At 48.6% G+C, this 21,949-nt stretch overlaps 1 protein-coding gene across 1 annotated transcript in view; it reads right to left on the minus strand.

The window, feature by feature from the left end:
- Positions 1–21,949, minus strand: part of CEP83 (centrosomal protein 83) — a 101,995-nt gene that overhangs the window by 54,638 nt on the left and 25,408 nt on the right. The window contains exons 5-7 of the mRNA XM_075342442.1: positions 16,514–16,645; positions 14,760–15,011; positions 7,279–7,410 (exon numbers count right to left, since the gene is read on the minus strand). Coding sequence (XP_075198557.1) covers positions 7,279–7,410; positions 14,760–15,011; positions 16,514–16,645 — 516 coding nt within the window. The remainder of the gene's footprint in view (positions 1–7,278; positions 7,411–14,759; positions 15,012–16,513; positions 16,646–21,949) is intronic.

Genomic DNA, 21,949 nt, shown 5'->3' on the forward strand with positions numbered 1-21,949 from the left:
AACACATATGTGAGCCGGAACTGCGACCAATCTTGCACTAAGGCGTCTGCCGCCAGAGCTCTGTGATCGCGCGATCGTGCCATAAATGCCGGGACCTTGTTGTTGTGCCGAGACGCCATTAGGTCGACGTCCGGCCCCCCCCAGCGGCGACAGATTTCCTGAAACACGTCCGGGTGAAGGGACCATTCCCCTGCGTCCATACCCTGGCGACTGAGGAAGTCTGCTTCCCAGTTTTCTACGCCCGGGATGTGAACTGCGGATATGGTGGATGCTGTGTCCTCCACCCACATGAGGATTCGCCGGACTTCCTGGAAGGCTTGCCGACTGCGCGTCCCTCCTTGGTGGTTGATGTATGCCACCGCTGTGGAGTTGTCCGACTGGATTCGGATCTGCTCTCTTTCTAGCCACTGCTGGAAAGCTAGTAGGGTAAGATACCCTGCCCCGATTTCCAGAACATTGATCTGAAGGGTGGACTCCTGCTGAGTCCACGTCCCCTGAGCCCTGTGGCGGAGACAAACTGCTCCCCACCCTGACAGACTCGTATCTGTCGTGACCACTGCCCAGGATGGGGGTAGGAAGGATCTTCACTGTGACAATGAGGTGGGAATAAGCCACCATTGCAGAGAGTCCTTGGCCGTCTGGGAAAGGAAGACTTTCCTGTCCAGGGAGGTTGACTGCCCGTCCCATTGGCGGAGAATGTCCCCTTGCAGTTGGCGCAGATGAAACTGCGCAAAGGGAACTGCCTCCATGGCTGCCACCATCTTCCCTAGGAAGTGCATGAGGCGCCTTAAGGGGTGCGACTGGCCTTGAAGGAGAGACTGCACCTCTGTTTGCAGTGAACGCTGCTTGTTCAGCGGAAGCTTCACTATCGCTGATAGAGTGTGAACTCCATGCCGAGATACGTTAGTGATTGAGTCGGTGACCGATTTGACCTTGCCAAATTGATGATCCACCCGAAAGTCTGGAGAGTCTCCAGCGTAACATTCAGGCTGCGTTGTCATGCCTCGAGGGAGGGTGCTTTGACGAGTAGATCGTCCAAGTAAGGGATCACCGGGTGTCCCTGAGAGTGCAAGACAGCTACCACTGCTGCCATGACCTTGGTGAACACCCGTGGGGCTGTCGCCAGACCGAATGGCAGAGCTACGAACTGAAGATGGTCGTCTCCTATCACAAAACGTAGAAAAACGTTGGTGCTCCGTAGCAATTGGCACGTGGAGATAGGCATCTTTGATGTCTGTTGAGGCAAGGAAGTCTCCTCGAGACATTGAGGTAATGACGGATCGGAGGGATTCCATCCGGAACCGCCTGGCGTTCGCATGCTTATTGAGCAGTTTTAGGTCCAGAACAGGACGGAAGGAGCCGTCCTTTTTTGGAGCCACAAAGAGATTGGAGTACAAACCCTCGCCCTCGTTCCTGAGGGGGGACAGGGATCACCACTCCTTCTGCTCTTAGAGCGTCCACCGCCTGCAGCAGGGCATCTGCTCGGTGGGGAGGTGGGGCCGTTCTGAAGAATGGAGTCGGAGGACGAGAACAGAACACTGTCCTGTGCACGTGAGCACAATGTCCGTCACCCACCGGTCTGTGACCTGTGGCAGCTAAATGTCGCCAAAGGCGGGGGAGTCTGCCATCAACCGCGGATGCGGAGAGAGAGAGAGAGCTGAGAGTCATGAGGAGACCGCCTTGGTAGCGGTTCCTCCGGCTGCCTTCCTTGGGCGTGATTGAGCCCGGCCGGAATCTGAGCCCGTCTGAGGTTTTGTAGCCCTTTTGCACGAGGACAATTGGGACCTGCCCGAGCTTGGGAAGGACCGAAACCTCGACTGTACTTTTAGGACAGCATTAATAGGGTAATTCGCAGTGCAGACATTGCGGAGTTACGGACGCCTCTGCGGTACAGATGTACATGTGCTCAAGGCCAGCTGCGCAAGAACAGCTGAAAAGGTTAGGTTGCCTATACGGCTGTGAATGCCGGAGCAACCGACACGCCGATAGCCTCCTAGACAGATTTCAACCAGAGTCCATCTGTCTGTGAATGGCATCTTTAAGTGAAGCCCCATCTCCAGTGCAACTATGGCTCTAGACGCAAGCCTGGAGATTGGAGAATCCACCTTTGGACCCTGGGTCCAGCGCTTGACCACGTCAGGGGAAAAGGGATAACGTGTATCTTAAAAACGTTTGGAGAAGACGCTTATCTGGTAAGCGTGGTGTTTCTGGACTGCTTCTCTGAAGTCAGCGTGGCCAGAAAAATACTCAATATCCGTTTGAGATACTGAAAAGGGACTTCTCCTGCTGTGAAGCTGACTCCTCCACTGGGGGAGCTGAGGGAGAAAGATCCAACCTTCCATTGATGGACGCTATAGGATCATTCCGTATGGCGTTACCATCCGGTGTATCCGGATTGATAGCGATGTCAGGATCAAAGTCCTGGAGAGCTGCCTTATCATACAGAGAGTCCTCCTGGGACCCCCCCGTTCCAAATGAGGTTGGTCAGGAAGATTGCCCATGGCCTGTCTGGACTGCAAGTCTCTATCTTATGACAATATATCTGTCGAAACTGCAACTCCGTCCCTGTCCTTGTACAGGGATGACAGGTGGTTTCTTTGGCCACGACTAGTAGAGACCCCGGCAGACGAAGTGCTAGAGACCCGGCAGACGAAGTGCTACAGGGGAGCATGCACACAATGGGACGGTGTCATGAACAGCATCCCATGTAGTAAAAACAGCACTGAAAATCTGTGTTGCTTTTCTGCCGCTGCCGACTAGCCATCTAGAAGTATATAGCCAAGATTGGTGACCGTACAGTGCAATGTATAGCATACAAGCATAAAGTACAAATGAACACTGCAGCACAAGCAATACAAGCAGCATAGAAGCCTGGGCTGTGGAGTCGGAGTCGGAGTCGTGGAGTCGGAGTCGGAGTCGGAGGTCATTTTGGTGGAGTCGGAGTCGGAGTCGGTATAAAATGCACCGACTCCGACTCCTAAAATATATAATAAATTGGGGACAGGAGTGCAATGCAGAATGTGCTGAATATTTTACTAAATAACAACATTTAGTATAATGCTTATATTTAAGTGAAAAATTTATTGTAGTACAATGTGAACATCAGACATTTAATTGTTTTTATGATACAATAATCAAGATATTTGGATAGAACATAAAATATTTATTGGAATACAACTTTAGAACACAAAAAAACTAATAAATTGTAAATATGTAATATATATAATATATATATATATATATACAGTGTATATACACACACAAGATATATATGTAATCTACTGTATATTACATAGTGTATTACATATTTACAATTTATTACAGTTTTTTGTGTTCTAAAGTTGTATTCCAATAAATATATTTTATGTTCTATCCAAATATCTTGATTATTGTATCATAAAAATTATTAAATGTCTGATGTTCACATACACATATTCATGTACTACAATAAATTTTTCACCTAACTATAAGCAATATATGTAGGAGTCGGAGTCGGAGCCGGAGTCGGAGTCGGAGCCGGAGTCGGTGCAAGAGAATTTGAGGAGTCGGAGTCGGAGTCGAAGGTTTGGCTTACCGACTCCACAGCCCTGCCTGGCACCTCTGCTCTTCTGCTGCTGTAGACTAGTCATCTAGGGGAATATAGCCCAGAAGAGTGACCATACAGTGCAATGTATAGCATACAAGCACAAGTACAAATGCACACTGCAGCCCATGCAATACAAGCAGCATAGAGAAAAACCTGTGCCCCAGCACCCTTGGTTTTCTGCTGCTGTAGTCTAGCCATTCCAGGAGAATATAGCTAAGACTAGCGACTGTACAGTGCAGTGTATAGCATACAAGCATAAACACAAATGAACACTTCAGTACGTGCAATACAAGCAGCCTAGAAAGCCTGTGCCTTAGCACACCTGCTTTCCTGCTGCTGATGTGTCGCTCTCCAAGCGGGCATATAGCGACCTATGCAGTTAAAATACACATGTACACACTGCAGTATATATTGGGGTCAGCACTATGTGTGCCGCTTACCGCCCGCCTATAAGCGGCTGTATGGTCGCCACCGTCCTGCCTGGTTGCCGAAAGTCCGAGCTCGTACTGCAGTAATGGCTGCCGGCGTCTTCCCCAGCTCGTGTGAGGAGGGGCGGGCCGTGGGCGTGCCCCAAGTCAGAGCGGGAATCCGGCGTCCGACAGTGTGCAGTGAGAGGGCTGGAGCATGTAAATAAGGCTCCAGCCCTCGGCGCTGCTGATTGCTCAGCGTCTGTCCCCTTCCCTGAGTGACAGGGAGGGGGCGGGAACGAAGCGGCACTAGGCCGCAGAAGCCGGGGACTGGATTTATAAGCGCCGCCGCCGTAAAAGCGCGGTCGGCGCCCAGTCCCCGGCGAACTACAAGTCCCAGCCGCGCCGCCGCTCCCGGAGCGTCCGGCGCGGTAGTTCCCAATACACAAAGTCACTCAGCAAAGCTGCAGTGACTGTAACCCTTTACTGTCCCCGGCGCACTAGCACACCCAGCAAGTCTGGAGTGTGCTGTGCCTGTGTGTACGGGGACACAGAGTACCTGTAATGGTGCAGGGCCATGTCCCTGAACGGTACTCCAGCTCCGTATCCAGCAGGTTCAAATGGGTCTGTGGATGGAGCCCGGCGTCAGAGCTTTGAGGCCGGCAGGATCCCACTTCCTCAGAGCCCCCCAGGGGGATGTGGAAGGAAAGCAGCATGTGGGCTCCAGCCTCCGTACCAGCAATAGGTACCTCAACCTTACAACACCATCAACGGGTGAGAAGGGAGCATGCTGGGGGCCCTATATGGGCCCTCTTTTCTTCCATCCGAAATAGTCAGCAGCTACTGCTGACTAAAATCTGTGGAGCTATGCATGGATGTCTGACCTCCTTCGCACAAAGCTTGAAAACTGGAGAACCCGTGATACCACGGGGGGGTATAGCCAGAAGGGGAGGGGCCTTGCACTTTTTAGTGTAGTGCTTTGTGTGGCCTCCGGAGGCAGTAGCTATACCCCAATCGTCTGGGTCTCCCAATAGAGCGCTGAAGAAAGGTCTGGGGTTGATTACAGGTGTGTGGTTTTGCATTTGGAAGCTGTTGCTGTGACCAGACAACATGCGGTCTAAGGAACTCTCAATTGAGGTGAAGCAGAACATCCTGAGGCTTGAAAAAAAAAGAAAAAATCCATCAGAGAGATAGCAGACATGCTTGGAGTAGCAAAATCAACAGTCGGGTACATTCTGAGAAAAAAGGAATTGACTGGTGAGCTTGGGAACTCAAAAAGGCCTGGGCGTCCACGGATGACAACAGTGGTGGATGATCGCCGCATACTTTCTTTGGTGAAGAAGAACCCGTTCACAACATCAACTGAAGTCCAGAACACTCTCAGTGAAGTAGGTGTATCTGTCTCTAAGTCAACAGTAAAGAGAAGACTCCATAAAAGTAAATACAAAGGGTTCACATCTAGATGCAAACCATTCATCAAATCCAAAAATAGACAGGCCAGAGTTAAATTTGCTGAAAAACACCTCATGAAGCCAGCTCAGTTCTGGAAAAGTATTCTATGGACAGATGAGACAAAGATCAACCTGTACCAGAATGATGGGAAGAAAAAAGTTTGGAGAAGAAAGGGAATGGCACATGATCCAAGGCACACCACATCCTCTGTAAAACATGGTGGAGGCAACGTGATGGCATGGGCATGCATGGCTTTCAATGGCACTGGGTCACTTGTGTTTATTGATGACATAACAGCAGACAAGAGTAGCCGGATGAATTCTGAAGTGTACCGGGATATACTTTCAGCCCAGATTCAGCCAAATGCCGCAAAGTTGATCGTACGGCGCTTCATAGTACAGATGGACAATGACCCCAAGCATACAGCCAAAGCTACCCAGGAGTTCATGAGTGCAAAAAAGTGGAACATTCTGCAATGGCCAAGTCAATCACCAGATCTTAACCCAATTGAGCATGCATTTCACTTGCTCAAATCCAGACTTAAGACGGAAAGACCCACAAACAAGCAAGACCTGAAGGCTGCGGCTGTAAAGGCCTGGCAAAGCATTAAAAAGGAGGAAACCCAGCGTTTGGTGATGTCCATGGGTTCCAGACTTAAGGCAGTGATTGCCTCCAAAGGATTCGCAACAAAATATTGAAAATAAAAATATTTTGTTTGGGTTTGGTTTATTTGTCCAATTACTTTTGACCTCCTAAAATGTGGAGTGTTTGTAAAGAAATGTGTACAATTCCTACAATTTCTATCAGATATTTTTGTTCAAACCTTCAAATTAAACGTTACAATCTGCACTTGAATTCTGTTGTCGAGATTTCATTTCAAATCCAATGTGGTGGCATGCAGAGCCCAACTCGCGAAAATTGTGTCACTGTCCAAATATTTCTGGACCTAACTGTACTTGTTTGCATCAAATTAACCTTTTCATTTGCACCTTTTTTATTTTTCTTTTTAAATATGTTGGGTGGGGTTTATTTTGCCACTGTTTTCACCTGATGCATCATTTGTCACTTTTCAAAAAGTCACAAAATTTGTTTTTAAATTTACTACAGCCCCTCTGTAGTAATTATTAACACATTTTTGTAACATTTTGAAACCAATGACATTTTGAAACTCAGTAAAATTTTAATGGAATCTGTCAGCAGGTTTTTGCTATATAATCTGAGAACAGCATAATAGAGGGCAAGAAAGCCTGATTCCAGAGATGTGTCCCTTACTGGGCTGCTTGCTGTCGTTTTCATGCAATACCTGTTTTATCTGATGTAGATGTAGCAGAGCTAAGACTTCTGGGCTCTGTACAACCCCACCCACACCCCTGATTGGCATCTTGCTCACCATTCACAGGAAGCTGCCAATTAGTGGCGGGGGCAGGGTTACACAGATTAGCCTGACTGGTCTGCGCTTGAGATGTAGTCCGGCTGTAATAATTCCTGATGATAAAATACTAATTGTATGAAACTACAACACGCAGCATAATAAGTGACTCTTCCCTGTAACCAGACTCTCCTGCCCTAGATTATGCTGCTCTCAGATTACATAGCAAAAACCTGCTGACAGATTCCCTTTAAAGACAGAGAAAGAGACCATTGTTTACTTTGTGTTACTGTATATTCATGAGTGGCATGCTCCATTTTGATGGATTTGTTGCAATAAGCAAATGCCACAACATAAAAAAAAGAAAAGCAACTTTAAAAGAAAAGAATCAGACTCATAGCCTTCAGTTGCAAAAGAAAAAAAAGCCTTTGCCATTATATTTATGATCCACAATTAATGCTTACTTTGCTAGTGAGAAAATGAAGATCTCGCTCAGCTTTGTGCAGCTTCATATTCAGGACGTCATTTTGTTCTGTGGATGCTTGCAGCTCATTCTCTAAACGTTCATACTGTAGTTTTAATGACTGCTTCTCGGCCTACAGAAGATAAAAGGACACTATGAAACATAAAAAAAAAAAAAAAAGAAGGTAGGAATCCAGCTCTTAAAGGGAACCGGTCAGGTCCAATATGCACCCAGAGCCACGAGCAGTTCTGGGTGCATATTGCTAATCCCTGCCTAACTGTCCCTGTATACACTAGCATAGATAGAGATCTTTACAAAAAGCATTTCTGAAGATCTTTTACCGTATACTAATGAGCGATGGGACTAGTCTCTGGGGTGTTAGTTCCCCTGGCTAGTCAGCTCCATTAGCATGTTAGTACACCCCTGTGAGCGTGCTATCATGCTAATGGATATGCAGCGTCACAGCATGATCTCACTCACCTCTCCGCTGCCATCGCCGCCCGACATTGGATTTGGGTTCAGTGTACATGACCCCGGAGTTTGGGTTATGCGCACTACTTCAGTTTGAAGCCAGGACGCGTACACCCGGCTTCATAGTGCACATGACCCAAACTCCGGGGTCATGTGGACTGGGCCGAAATCCAGTGTCGGACACGATGGCAGCAGAGAAGTGAGTGAGATCATCCTCTGACGCTGTGCATTCATTAGCACGTTAGCACGCCCATAGTGGTGTACTAACATGCTAATGGGAGGCGACTGGCCAGGGGAACTAACACCCAGGGGACTAGTCCCCTCGCTCATTAGCATACGATAAAAGATCTTCAGAAATGCTTTTTCTAAAGATCTCTTTATCTATGCTAGTGTATTCAGGGACGGTTAGGCCTGGATTAGAGAGATGCACCCAGAACTGCTTGTGGTTCTGGGTGCATATTGGACCTGACAGGTTCCCTTTAAGCATGCAACTCTCTTCTTTATAATTTCAATTGCATTACAAAACAGATCATTGCCCCATGAGTAGCACATCAATCAACACGTTTCAAGTATGCATGGCACTTTTAATCATTGATCAATGGAGGCTCTGTGTGGATGACGTAGGACGCATCATCCACAAGCAGGACAACTGATGGAAGGGAGAGAAGAGGTGCCAGACAGAGACTAGAGAAGCCCATTGGACCCGATCGCCCCCCAGGTGAGTATACTAAAAGAAGGATTTTTGTGTACTCACCGTAAAATCTCTTTCTCTGAGTCTTCATTGGGGGACACAGGACCATGGGGCCCAGGACCATGGGTGTATGCTGCTGTGACTAGGAAGCTGACACTAAGTAGACATAAAAAAGAGTTAGCTCCTCCCTGGCAGTGTACACCCTGAGCCGGAGGTAGATCTATGCCAGTTTAGTGTACAAGCAGTAGTAGGAGAAACCTGAACAACCCTAAGTAATCAAGGTAATACCAAGAAAATACGTGTGAGGAAACACAGTGACTTATATAGATCTCTAGATAAATATTATATTATATAGATATATACACACACACACACATAGATATAAAAACCTATACAAGCCGGGTGCGAAAAAACACTGTCCCGTAAAGAACCGGGATAGACCGGCAAACTAGGACAACCCAATATCCAAACAGGGTGGGTGCTGTGTCCCCCAATGTAGACTCAGAGAAAGAGATTTTACGGTGAGTACACAAAAATCCTTCTTTCTCTATCGTTTCATTGGGGGACACAGGACCATGGGACGTCCAAAAGCAGTCCCTGGGTGGGTAAAGAATCAATCACACAGATCCAGAAAAACAATCTGTGAGAATGCTCTGTTCAAATGTGCACCGCCCTTTTCATAAGTGCGTGACAGCCGCCTGCCACACCCTTCTCCCAAGACAGGCCTCAGGTGACGTCTGGGTGTACACCTTGTAAAACCTGGCGAAGGTATAAAGGTTGGACTACGTGTCGGCTTTGCAGACTGTTCGGCTGGCGCCCGGCGTCTGATTGCCCAAGACGCCCCAACTGCGCGGGTGGAATGAGCTTTTACTCCGTTCGATGAGACTTGACTCTAATCCTATAGGCCTCTGATATGGCCGATTTGATCCATCTTGCAATGGTAGTCATGGATGCCGGCATGCCCATCTTGTGACCAGTAGGCAGGAGGAACATGCTGTCTGAATCACGGAAAAGCGCAGTTCTCGAGACGCAGGATTGAGGCTCCCTGGTTCTAGCGGGGAACGAACTGGCTGGACGAAACATCCTGACTTATGGCCGAGATGGTCGGAAAAAGACCGACGGAGCCCACACCTGCCGCTTGAAAGGTGCCCGCGAGAGACTCGCCTGTAAACCTGACTGTAGGCAGGCCAGAAACACCGGGAGCAACAGAGTTAGCTGAGATAAATTGACATTGACCTCGCACCACTGAAGGAAGGCCTTCCAAGTGCGGTAGTAAATCTTTGAAGACGAAGGCTTCCGAGTCCCGACCAAAGACTGCACCACCCCTGGAGCAAAGACTGCCTGGGCTAGCAACCAGGATTCAAGAGCCATACCGTCAAATTGAGAAACCCTGAAATTTGATGGAAGAGAGGACCCTGAGACAGCAGGTCCGGAAGATCTGGGAGCCGGCATGTGGCGTCTGCGATGAGCTGCGCAAGATCTGCGAACCACGCTCGACTGGGCCATTCTGGGTAAGAAAATCACTGGAATGCCCTCTGCCTTGATTTTCTTGAGAGTTCATGGGATCAGTGGCAGCGGTGGGAAGATGAATGGAAGTCTGAACTGATTCCACAGAACGATGAGGGCGTCGACTCCTAGCGCTGAGGTAGTCGGCTGCCCAATTCTCCACGTCAGGGAAAAGTACTGCGGAAAACCTGGAGTGGTGAGACCCTGCCCACTGTATGATCTCTTCTGCCTCTCTCGTCGCCATGGCGTTCCTTGTGCTGACCAGGTGATTGATGTATGCCACTGCAGTGGCGTTGACTGACCAAATCCTGATCGGCCATCCCTGTATGAAGCGCAGAAAACTTCTGTAGTGCTCGGAGAACAGCTCTGATGTCTAAAAAACGTTGATAGGGAGCCGGCTCTCTTGGGGAGACAACCGACCAAAAGCCGTGTGATGGTGGAAACACCGCTCCCCAGCTTCGAAGACTGGCATCTGTGGTGACTGTGCCAGTGCACCGGTAAGCAAGAACTTCTTCTGGAAGGATCTAGACCTCTGGTCCCCCATAGAAGCGAGTAGCGGGTTCCCAGAGGCAAATGGATCCCACGAGCCAAGGAAATTCTAGAATTGTCCCCCTCTGTTCAGCAGGGTGGACTGCAGGGGACGCAGGCAGAAGCGGGTAAGCGGAACGGCCTCTATTGTCGCTACCATCCGACCGAGGCCTCTCGTGTCAAAAACGTATGGACACCGTCTTGGAATGGCGGAGGAACCTGAGGTCTCCTTGGAGGTACACAATCCTTTCCTGCGGGAGGGACACACGTCCTTGGGAAGTACCGAACTCTATGCCTAGGAAGGTAATCATGCGGACCGGGGTCAGAGAGGATGTCATCCAAATGGTGAGCCAGCCGAGTCGGGACAGAGCTGATTGTGACCTGAACACTTAGGAGACAGTCGTTGAAAGAAAACCTCTTGATCAGCTCAGCAAGTGGACCGGGTACGGAGTCACTAAAAACACCTCTGGGGTGCGGGATAAAACATGGCCGCCGCCATGACCCTTGTGAACACATATGATGCAGATGCAAGGCCGCAAGGTAGTAAACTGCTGATGAACTTCTGCCACTGTGAAGTATAGGAATTTCCGGTGCTGTTGGGCAACCGGAAAGTGCGGGTATGCGTCCTTCATGACCAGCGAAGGGAGGAATTCTCCGAACTCCAAGGAGGCAATCACAGATCGGGGACGCGTCCATGCAAATCTTCCTGGGTCTGACGTATCTGTTGAAAAACTTGACGAGAACAGGGCGCACAGTGCCCTCTTTCTTGGGGACGAAGAAAGGATATGAGTAGATTCCCCCAAATCGGTCCGAAGTTGGAGCTGGTAAAAAAACGACTTGGTGAAATTGATGAGAACTCTATCTTGTACCCAGAGTCTAGAAATTCTCTGACCCAGGAGTCCGTGATCAAAGGCAGCCAGACGTTTGGGAGAGAGACAGGCGCCCCTCCCTACCTGATCTGCGCAGGCGCGCGAAGACCACAAGTCATTTAGCGGGGTATCGCTGTGATCCGGACGTTGATCTGGATGGCTAGCGAGGCCTAGAATGCCAGGAAGGTTTTGTTTCGAAGGACGGATTCTTCCTGCTCCTCTGCGGGGATCTGGTTCTCTTAGGGATACGTTTTGGACTCAGCTGTGGAAGAGAGGTGCTCTTACCTCCTGTGGCCTCGGCGATAATCTGTTCCAGCCTGACCTCAAACAGACGACCTCCTGCAAAGGAGGGCGGTAAGGGATTTCTTAGAAGCCGTGTCCGCGCTCCCGGCTCTGAGCCAGGACGCCCGATGGATGGCCCCCGTGGTGCTAGCCGCTTGCACTACGTAGTCGGCTGCTGACAGAGATACATTGATCATGTACTCACCCGCTAGAGCAATCCGTGCTGCAATGTTGAGGAACTCAACATGTTGCTTGACTCAGAGCGAAGACCCCTGCGGGGAGTATGGGTCCCAGCCACCCTTGCCTCCGCGACCCAGACGGCGGCGAAAGCAGGTGAAGGGACCGTGCCCGCCACCTCAGGGCCGAATCTCTCTGTTTTCCAATCCGAATTCTCTCGGAGTGAGGCCCCCTTGTGTGATGACAGGCGGGAAAAAGGGAGGGCGACCCCAGGCGGGCCTGCCCATTCCTTCCTTAGTACCTAAGGGAAGGGATAAAGTAAATCACTGGACTTACCATTGTTGAATAACGTATCCGGTTGTTGCCTGTGCCTGCGTAGAATTTCAGCAATTTCTGAGCGGTCACAGAGTTGCCTGTGGGCCGCTAAACCCGTTTGAAGGGGACAAGCGAGCTCTGGGTGGCAACGGAGTCCGTCTGGAGGATCAGCTTTTGATTTCCCGCTTCAACCAGATTATGCCCCATACGTCTGATGCCGGCCGTAGATCTGGATCCGGCAGCGGGGCTGCCTCCGACTCTTTTCCTGAAAAGGTCGGACGGGCCCAGGGGCAGGAGGTACTCGGGCCCTGGAGGTGAGAGAGAGAGAGAGAGACCTCTGGGAGTAACTTGAGCGGGAACCCAGTGGGTCCGCTTCTGCACTCCAGTAGCATGGTCTGGATCAGCCTGACTGCCGTCCTGAGCCGGTTGAACCATGGGGTATGGCCGGACGAGGGGGTGCCTGCAACGCCTGCGCGATGGTCAGAGACGCTCCTGAAAGAGAGTCTACCAACTGGGACAGAGGGGTCAACCACTCCGGGGGGGGGGGCACCCTGTACTGCCGCAGTAGCGACGGGGACGGGGGTGCTGGTGGCGTCTGGGGCCAAATCTGCGTGGGCTGTGGGTCAGGGACAGAAGCCGAGCAGAAGGGTGTAGCCTGGCCTTGGAGAATTAGGCATGGCTGCTCAGAAGACTCACACTAGTGACACTAGGGACGAGACAGGAGATAGGAGAAGAAAAGAAAACAAAGGATAAGTAAGACGCAGCTGGTCCTAAGTAGGAGCAGCACTCACCCACGTCCTGTGTCCTTCCCAGGTCAGCAGAGGTCTCAGAGCTACGGGGACAGCATCGGGGGTAATCAGGAAGCTGCTGCTCACAGGCCTGTTACTGGCTGAGGAGGTGAGCTGAGCAGGAAAACAAATGTGTCTTTTTTTTTTTTTTTTTATTGGAGAACATGCAGGGAGGCTGGCCGGCTTGTATCCGGGCAGAAGATGCAGGGGGTGTGCTGGAAAAAAGGAGGGGCTGAGTGCTCCGGCCTGAGGTGGGCCCAGACCAGGGACGGAAGGCTGGAGGAGGCAGGGGGAGGGGCCGCGTTTGGGCGGGAAAAAACAGGGTGTTCCCTGCCCACACAGCCATGCCAGGAGGTTGAGCGGTGGGCGGAGTCGGGGCGTGGCCGGGACGCAGGAGCGACTAGGCAGAGACCAGGGCCTAAATTTTTGCAGCTGCCCGGGGGAGAAGGTAGGAAAAAGTCGGTCCTACCTGAGTTCAGCGGCGCTGCTCCAGCGAAGGTAGAAGTGCAGGCAGGGCGCTCTGCACATGCCTTTGTGCAGCGCACACCGTCTGGAAGCTCCATTGAAGCGGAGAGGAGAGGCAGGGAGGTGGAGGCAGATGGGGGGGGTAGGAGCCCCCTCGCAGAAGAAGGCAGTGGTGCGGGCCCCATCAGATTCCAGACGCGCTGCGGAAGTCCAGTCCCTGCTGCATAGCCTTGTGCACCCTTTGGGGTAGTACCGCAGAGTGAATCAGGGATGCCCATGAAGGTTCTGCCCCTCGTGCAAACCAGGGAGTGGTACCACGGGAATGGACGGGGGAGAGGGCCCGACATCTCAAGCCTCTGCGACCCTGGGGAGTGGTACCCACAGGGCTGCGAAAGGATGAGGGCTGAAGAGAAGAAGCCTGCAGTAAGAGAAAGTGACACAGGCATGAGAGCGACGAGCGGCGCTGAGAAAAAACATAAAAATCAAATGGCTGAGGGGGCCGAGCAGGCCCACATCAGCCTCCTACGACACTAAGCAAAAAACAGGCATAGATCCGCCTCCGGCTCAGGGTGTACACTGCCAGGGAGGAGCTAACTCTTTTTTATGTCTACTTAGTGTCAGCCTGCTAGTCACAGCAGCATACACCCATGGTCCTGTGTCCCCCAATGAAACGATAGAGAAAGATGGTTTTAATGTTATACAAAGCTACCAATATTCTACAATGCTGGGTACTGCACATCAGCCTCCTATTGATCTGAATGGAAGGCAGATGTGCAGTAAGTGGCCACTATCAATTGATGGGGCAGCTCCTGAACTGAGCACTTCCAGCCACCTGCTGCCACCACCGACACCTAGAACAGCTGATCAGCGGGGGTGTCTGTTGTTGGACCATGACCGATCAGACATTGATGACCTATCCTATAGATAGGTCATGAATGTAAAAGTAGTAGACAACCCGTTTAAGGACCCCCTTTAAGTGAAGCAGGTAACCCCTTTCCATAAATCCATCAAAGGCATAATGGTGTAACAGGAGTATCCTGCTCAGTACGGCCATTCTCCACAGCTCTTCAGCTTGGATGGGAATCATTTTTGCTCATTTAGCCTGATTCTTTACAGCTTTCACACTAGAATTTTGGCATAAAATTTAAGTTGCAAAATTTAGGCACAACTTGGAATTGCAACTAAACTTTGCCATTTTCACGCCTGTCTCTCCCAGCATCGAGAAAATGGATGGAGCTAGGACAGAGTGGGACGCCAAAGCTTGTCTAAATCATGGCGAGCTGAGGCACAGACCCTTATCAAGACTGGCATGAACGCCGGTCCTGATTATTGGACCCACTGTCTTATTTCTGCTGCAGCATCTGTAAAGACTGTACAGAAAATAACTAACCTCCAGAGATCGGAGAGTGGCTTGAGTCTCAGTCATCTGTCGCACTTGTATCCTCTGGACGTTTTCTGCTTGTGCGCCATAATGTTCTCGCTCTGCTCGCAGCTCTTTCACCTCCGCCTTCAAATCCTCCACTTTTTGGCATAATAAGACTTTCTCCCCCAGCAGATCCTCTAATTGTTTGTTACCTCTTGAGCAATCAATACTTAATATATGATTATGAAGCTCTTCTTTATCTTTTTCAAGTTGTGCAATCTACAAGCATGAAAGATAAAGAAAAGGTTAAAAGCCTTAGAAATAAATATGGTATGCTTCTAGATTTTCTGTTTTTAATACTCTAGTACAGGATATGCCAACCCTGACCATAAGGGCTTGTTGCCACTTGTTTGGTATTCCATATATGAGGGTGCAATTATTTTCTCACCTAGTATCTGTATGACATGCATCATTTACAGTGATCTCTGCTACAAAATGGTAGTGTATCTGTAAAAAACGGACGGCATACGGATGGGTCCGTGTGACATGAGTTTTTTTTTCCCCCTCACACCCATAGACTTGCATTGGCGAGTTTCGGCGGTTTTACGAGAATTTTTTCCTCAGGTTGAAAAAGGCTGAAGAAAAATAAATAAAATAAATATCACAGATCAGCACTGCCTCATTGAACAATATTGGTCCAAGTGTAATGCGATTTTTTATCAGATTGTACTCGTCATATTTATATGCAAGTGTGAGCGAGCCCTTAAAAAGACAAACACTAAAAAATCTGCGAGAATAGACAGCTATTGCTTACAAGGGATTATCCAAAAGATTGGAAAAGAATAAAAAAAAAAGTCTTTTTGGAATACTATACACAATTATTTTAACAATTTCAGAACCAAAAAAACCCCAAGAAAACAAAAAAACATCAATTTTCACCCCTTTTAGCCTCTTTACTTTCTCCCCTGCAGTGTTGGTCTCTTCCCTTCCTGTGGGTGGGGACCAGTTTGTCCCATGAGAAGAGGAAGAAGTGGCATCTTCCCGGAGTTTGTTGCGTCCACTTTCGCCAACTCCTCATCTCCTGTCTCCCTCCGCTGGCCCGCAGAGGAAATAGTCACTGAAACACAACCTCATTGATCGCACTAGCCTGATATCTTAAATCTGTGACTTTCTTATCCTCTCTCTCATCCTCGCTTGTTACATCTGCCTCATAGCTCCACTTCTCCACCAATGACTGTAAACAGACTGATACAACATGGTAATACCACCAAGCAGAGTGAGCAGGGAATTTGCCGATGACGTAGGTCGATCATCAAACACCGGAAGAGGTGGACAAACATTCCGAGCCCAGGAGAAATAGCATAAAGTGTTACCACAGACAAATGTAACATATATACAAAACCGGACACCATTTTTAAAGGCATGCATATTGCAAATACCCTTCTTTTCACATGACCTATTGAGTTTCGAATATTAGTCAAAAGTGTAATTATAAAAGTCCCCAAAAATGTGTACAACGTGGAAGGATCATGTTCACTAAATGAAGATTTTCCAGTAAAATCTCCTGAATGTAGCCTCAGGACTGGGCAATTTAACATTGTCATTTCCAGAACCTCTACATAAATCAACAGTACCTTCAGACATATGAACATTTTCTCCAATCCCTTAACTCATCATTCCCTCTGAAAAAGTAACTCAGCGAAGGCAAAGCCTTTAATTAAAACTTTCGCTTGTTTAGTCCATTCATAGCCCTTATTAAACACTGGAAAATTATATATTACCTGTGCTTCAAATCTGAATTTTTGCTCCTCTAACGCACGGTGTTGATCTTCTCTCTGGTGCTCAAGATGAGATGAAAGGATACCATTTTCATATCGAAGTTTGTTGTAGTCTCCTCTGTATTTTTCCACCTCCTACAAATAGTAAAACTGTTCTATCAGTGTTAAAGCTGCATTATTTTTTTTTCTACTTTTTGTTTCATTTATCCCCCCTTTAAAGAAGTTCTCACCATGAAAATATGACGTAGTTTTGTGAAAACAGATTCGGTATACAGTGGTATTCAAAAACATGAGTTAAGCCCAAAATCTTTAGAATAGTTTTTATTTCTATGTATTGGGAGCATTTCACACTGTTTTCGACATCAAAACATTCAGAGCAATGTAAATAATCAACCAACAATGTATATAGAGTCAACCAACTTCTGGCACCTGTCAGCTGTTATTCCAGCCCGGGATGCTTTGACTACATCCCACAATTTATTTGCATTGTTGGCTTTGCCTCACAAACGGCATTTTTTATGTTACCCCATAAGTGTTCTATCGGATTAGGGTCCGGGGATTGAGCTGGCCAATCCATAACCTCAATTTTGTTGGACTGGAACCAAGATTTTGCTTGTTTACTGGTGTGTTTAGGGTTATTATCTTGTTGAAACACCTATTTTAAGGGCATTTCCTCCTCGGTGTAAGGCAATATGACCTCTTCAAGTATTTTGATATATGCAAATTGGTCCATGATCCCTGGTATGTGGTAAATAGGCCCGGTAGCATAGTAAGAGAAACATGCCCATATCATGATGCTTGCACCACCATGCTTCGCTGTGTTCAGAGTGTACTGTGGCTTGAATTCAGTGTTTCAGAGTTATCTGAAGAACTGTCTTGGACCCAAAAAGAATAATTTTACTTACTTTCATCAGTCCACAAAATGTTTCTCCATTTCTCTTTAGGCCCGTTGATGTGTTCTATGGCAAATTGTATCCACTTCAGTATATGTCTCTTTTATTTTTAACAGTGGGACGTTGCGGGGACTTCTTGCTAATAGATTAGCTTCACACAGGCGTCTTCTAACTGTCACAGTCCTCACAGGTAACTTAAGACGTCTTTGATCATCCTGGAGCTGATCGTTGGCTGAGCATCTGCCATTCTGGCTATTCTTCCATCCATTTGAATGGTTGTCTTCCATTTTCATCCACGTCTCTCTGTTTTTGCTTTTCATTTTAAAGCATTGGAGATCATTTTAGCTGTCAGCCGATCATGGTCTGCACTTCTTTATAAGTTTTACCCTCTCAAGTCAACGTACGCTGTTCTTCTGAACAATGTCTCGAACAACCCATATTTCTCAGGCTTTCAAGGATACATACATGTACAACATGTGCTGCTTCACCCTTAAATAAGGGCCACATGATTCACACCGGTTTCTTCACAGAATGATTGACCTCCCTAATATAACTCCACAATGCTATTATTTTAACACCCCCTTTCAATTAATTATTAAAATACACAGACTCAAAAACCTGCAGATGAATGCCGAGTCTGGGGGTTTCTAAGAATCTACTCCACCAACTACTAAAGTATCAGACATATGGTAATAGAATTTATACCAGAAACAGTTAATAATCTGGTTAGTCATATTGGATTGCTATTATTTTGAACACTACTTTAACTTGTCATTTAATAATTAAAATTTAATTATAATAAAAATAATATATAATAATTAAAACCTTTAATCTTTCTGGGATTTTGCGTCCGGTGGGCAGGCCCATCAGTGACTGACAGCCCTCTTTCTATAACTGTGCATACAGATATAGCTGTCAGTCACTGATAGGCCCGCCCACCTGACCCAAAATCCCAGAAAGATCAGAGGTCTACATGATTAAATTACAGGTTAAACTTCATTTTCATGATGGCTTTCTTTAAATATGTTCATCATGAAAATAGGATTTAAAAGGGTTTTACCACAAAAAATAATGCATTCTTTCTAAAAGAATATTAAAAAAATACACTTTTCAAAATCAATTCAATGCCAGAAATTAACCATTTGTTATATCAGGCATACTTATGCACTGTACCCGATCACTGGTCTTCAATAGTCGGTCCACCAGCAGACGTCTGCTGTAACTGAGCATGCAGAGCTGGTATATGTAGTGTTCAGATAAAGAGAATTTTGTTACTTACCGTAAATTCTTTTTCTTATAGTTCCGTATTGGGAGACCCAGACCATGGGTGTTTAGCTTCTGCCTCCGGAGGACACACAAAGTACTACACTTAAAAGTGTAGCTCCTCCCTCTGAGCTTATACACCCCCTGGTAGCAAGTCCTAGCCAGTTTAGTGCAAAAGCTGAAGGAGAATAGCCACCCACAAGTAGAACCGAGTAAGAACCGGAACAACCGGAGACTCTGTCCACGACAACAGCCAGGGATAACAAACGGAACAAGAAAATTGCCAACAGGCAACAGGGAGGGAGCTGGGTCTCCCAATACGGAACTATAAGAAAAGAAGGGAATTTTGTTACTTACCGTAAATTCCTTTTCTTCTAGCTCTTATTGGGAGACCCAGACGATTGGGGTATAGCTACTGCCCTCCGGAGGCCACACAAAGCACTACACTAAAAAGTGCAAGGCCCCTCCCCTTCTGGCTATACCCCCCCGTGGTATCACGGGTTCTCCAGTTTTAGTGCCAAAGCAAGAAGGAGGAAGCCAATAACTGGTTTAAACAAATTAACTCCGAATAACGTCGGAGAACTGAAAAACCGTTCAACATGAACAACATGTGTACCCGCAAACAACCAAGAAATCCCGAAGGACAACAGGGCGGGTGCTGGGTCTCCCAATAAGAGCTAGAAGAAAAGGAATTTACGGTAAGTAACAAAATTCCCTTCTTCTTCAGCGCTCTATTGGGAGACCCAGACGATTGGGACGTCCAAAAGCTGTCCCTGGGTGGGTAAAGAGATACCTCATGTTAGAGCTGCAAAACAGCCCTCCCCTACGGGGATGTCACTGCCGCCTGCAGGACTCTACTACCTAAGCTGGCATCCGCCGAAGCATAGGTATGCACCTGATAATGTTTGGTGAAAGTGTGCAGACTCGACCAGGTAGCTGCCTGGCACACCTGTTGAGCCGAAGCCTGGTGTCGTAGCGCCCAGGACGCACCCACGGCTCTGGTTGAATGGGCTTTCAGCCCTGAAAGAACCGGAAGCCCTGCAGAACGGTAGGCTTCCAGAATTGGTTCTTTGATCCATCGAGCCAGGGTGGCTTTAGAAGCCTGCAACCTCTTGCGCGTACCAGCGACAAGGGCATCGGAACGGCGTATGGGCGCCGTGCGGGAAATGTAGATTCTGAGTGCTCTCACCAGATCTAGCAAACGTAAACATTCTCATACCGGTGAACCGGATGAGTGCAAAAGGACGGTAAGGAGATATCCTGATTAAGATGAAACGAGGATACGACCTTAGGGATGATGCGCAGCACTACCTTGTCCTGGTGAAAACACCAGGAAGGGAGCCTTGGATGACAGAGCTGCCAGCTCAGACACTCGCCGAAGCGATGTGATCGCAACGAGAAACGCCACCTTCTGTGACAGGCGAGAAAAGGAAACTTCCTTCAGAGGCTCGAAAGGCGGCTTCTGGAGAGCAACTAGAACCCTGTTCAGATCCCATGGATCTAACGGCCGCTTGTACGGGGGTACGATATGACAAACCCCCTGCGGGAACGTGAGCACCTTAGAAAGACGTGCTAGACGCTTCTGAAAAAACACGGATAGTGCTGAGACTTGCCCTTTGAGGGAGTCTAGCGACAAGCCCTTTTCTAACTCCTATTGTAGGAAGGAAAGAAAAGTAGGCAATGCAAATGGCCAGGGAGACACTCCCTGAGTAGAGCACCAGATTAAGAAAATCTTCCACGTTCTGTGGTAGATCTTAGCAGACGTGGGCTTCCTAGCCTGTCTCATGGTGGCAACGACCCCTTGGGATAATCCTGAAGACGCTAGGATCCAGGACACAAAGGCCACACAGTCAGGTTCAGGGCCGCAGAATTCCGATGGAGAAAACGGCCCTTGAGACAGTAAGTCTGGTCGGTCTGGTAGTGACCCCGGTCGGCCGACCGTGAGATGCCACAGATCCGGGTACCACGATCTCCTCGGCCAGTCTGGTGCGACGAGTATGACGCGGCTGCAATCGGATCTGATTTTTGCGCAGTACTCTGGGCAAGAGTGCCAGAGGTGGAAACACATATGTGAGCCGGAACTGCGACCAATCTTGCACTAAGGCGTCTGCCGCCAGAGCTCTGTGATCGCGCGATCGTGCCATAAATGCCGGGACCTTGTTGGTGTGCCGAGACGCCATTAGGTCGACGTCCGGCACCCCCCAGCGGCAACAGATTTCCTGAAACACGTCCGGGTGAAGGGACCATTCCCCCGCGTCCATGCCCTGGCGACTGAGGAAGTCTGCTTCCCAGTTTTCTACGCCCGGGATGTGAACTGCGGATATGGTGGATGCTGTGTCCTCCACCCACATGAGGATTCGCCGGACTTCCTGGAAGGCTGCTGACTGCGTGTCCCTCCTTGGTGGTTGATGTATGCCACCGCTGTGGAGATGTCCGACTGGATTCGGATCTGCTCTCTTTCTAGCCACTTCTGGAAAGCTAATAGGGTAAGATACCCTGCCCCGATTTCCAGAACATCGATCTGAAGGGTGGACTCCTGCTGAGTCCACGTCCCCTGAGCCATGTGGCGGAGACAAACTGCTCCCCACCCTGACAGACTCGTATCTGTCGTGACCACTGCCCAGGATGGGGGCTATGACAATGAGGTGGGAATAAGCCACTATTGCAAAGAGTCCTCGGCCGTCAGGGAAAGGGAGACTTCCCGTCCAGGGAGGTTGACTGCCCATCCCATTGGCGGAGAATGTCCCATTGCCGTTGGCGCAGATGAATCTGCGCAAAGAGAACTGCCTCGATGGCTGCCACCATCTTCCTTAGGAAGTGCATGAGGCGCCTTAAGGGGTGCGGCTGGCCTTGAAGGAGAGACTGCACCTCTGTCTGCAGTGAACGCTGCTGGTTCAGCGGAAGCTTCACTATGGCTGATAGAGTATGAAACTCCATGCCGAGATACGTTAGTGATTGAGTCGGAGACAGATTTGACCTTGCCAAATTGATGATCCACCCGAAAGTCTGGAGAGTCTCCAGCGTAACATTCAGGCTGCGTTGGCATGCCTCGAGGGAGGGTGCTTTGACGAGTAGATCGTCCAAGTACGGGATCACCGGGTGTCCCTGAGAGTGCAAGACTGCTACCACTGCTGCCATGACCTTGGTGAACACCCGTGGGGCTGTCGCCAGACTGAATGGCAGAGCTACGAACTGAAGATGTTCGTCTCCTATCACAAAACGTAGAAAACGTTTGTGCTCCGTAGCAATTGGCACGTGGAGATAGGCATCTTTGATGTCTGTT

The sequence above is a fragment of the Anomaloglossus baeobatrachus genome, chromosome 4 (assembly GCF_048569485.1).
Source record: "Anomaloglossus baeobatrachus isolate aAnoBae1 chromosome 4, aAnoBae1.hap1, whole genome shotgun sequence".
NCBI classification, from domain to species: domain Eukaryota; kingdom Metazoa; phylum Chordata; class Amphibia; order Anura; family Aromobatidae; genus Anomaloglossus; species Anomaloglossus baeobatrachus.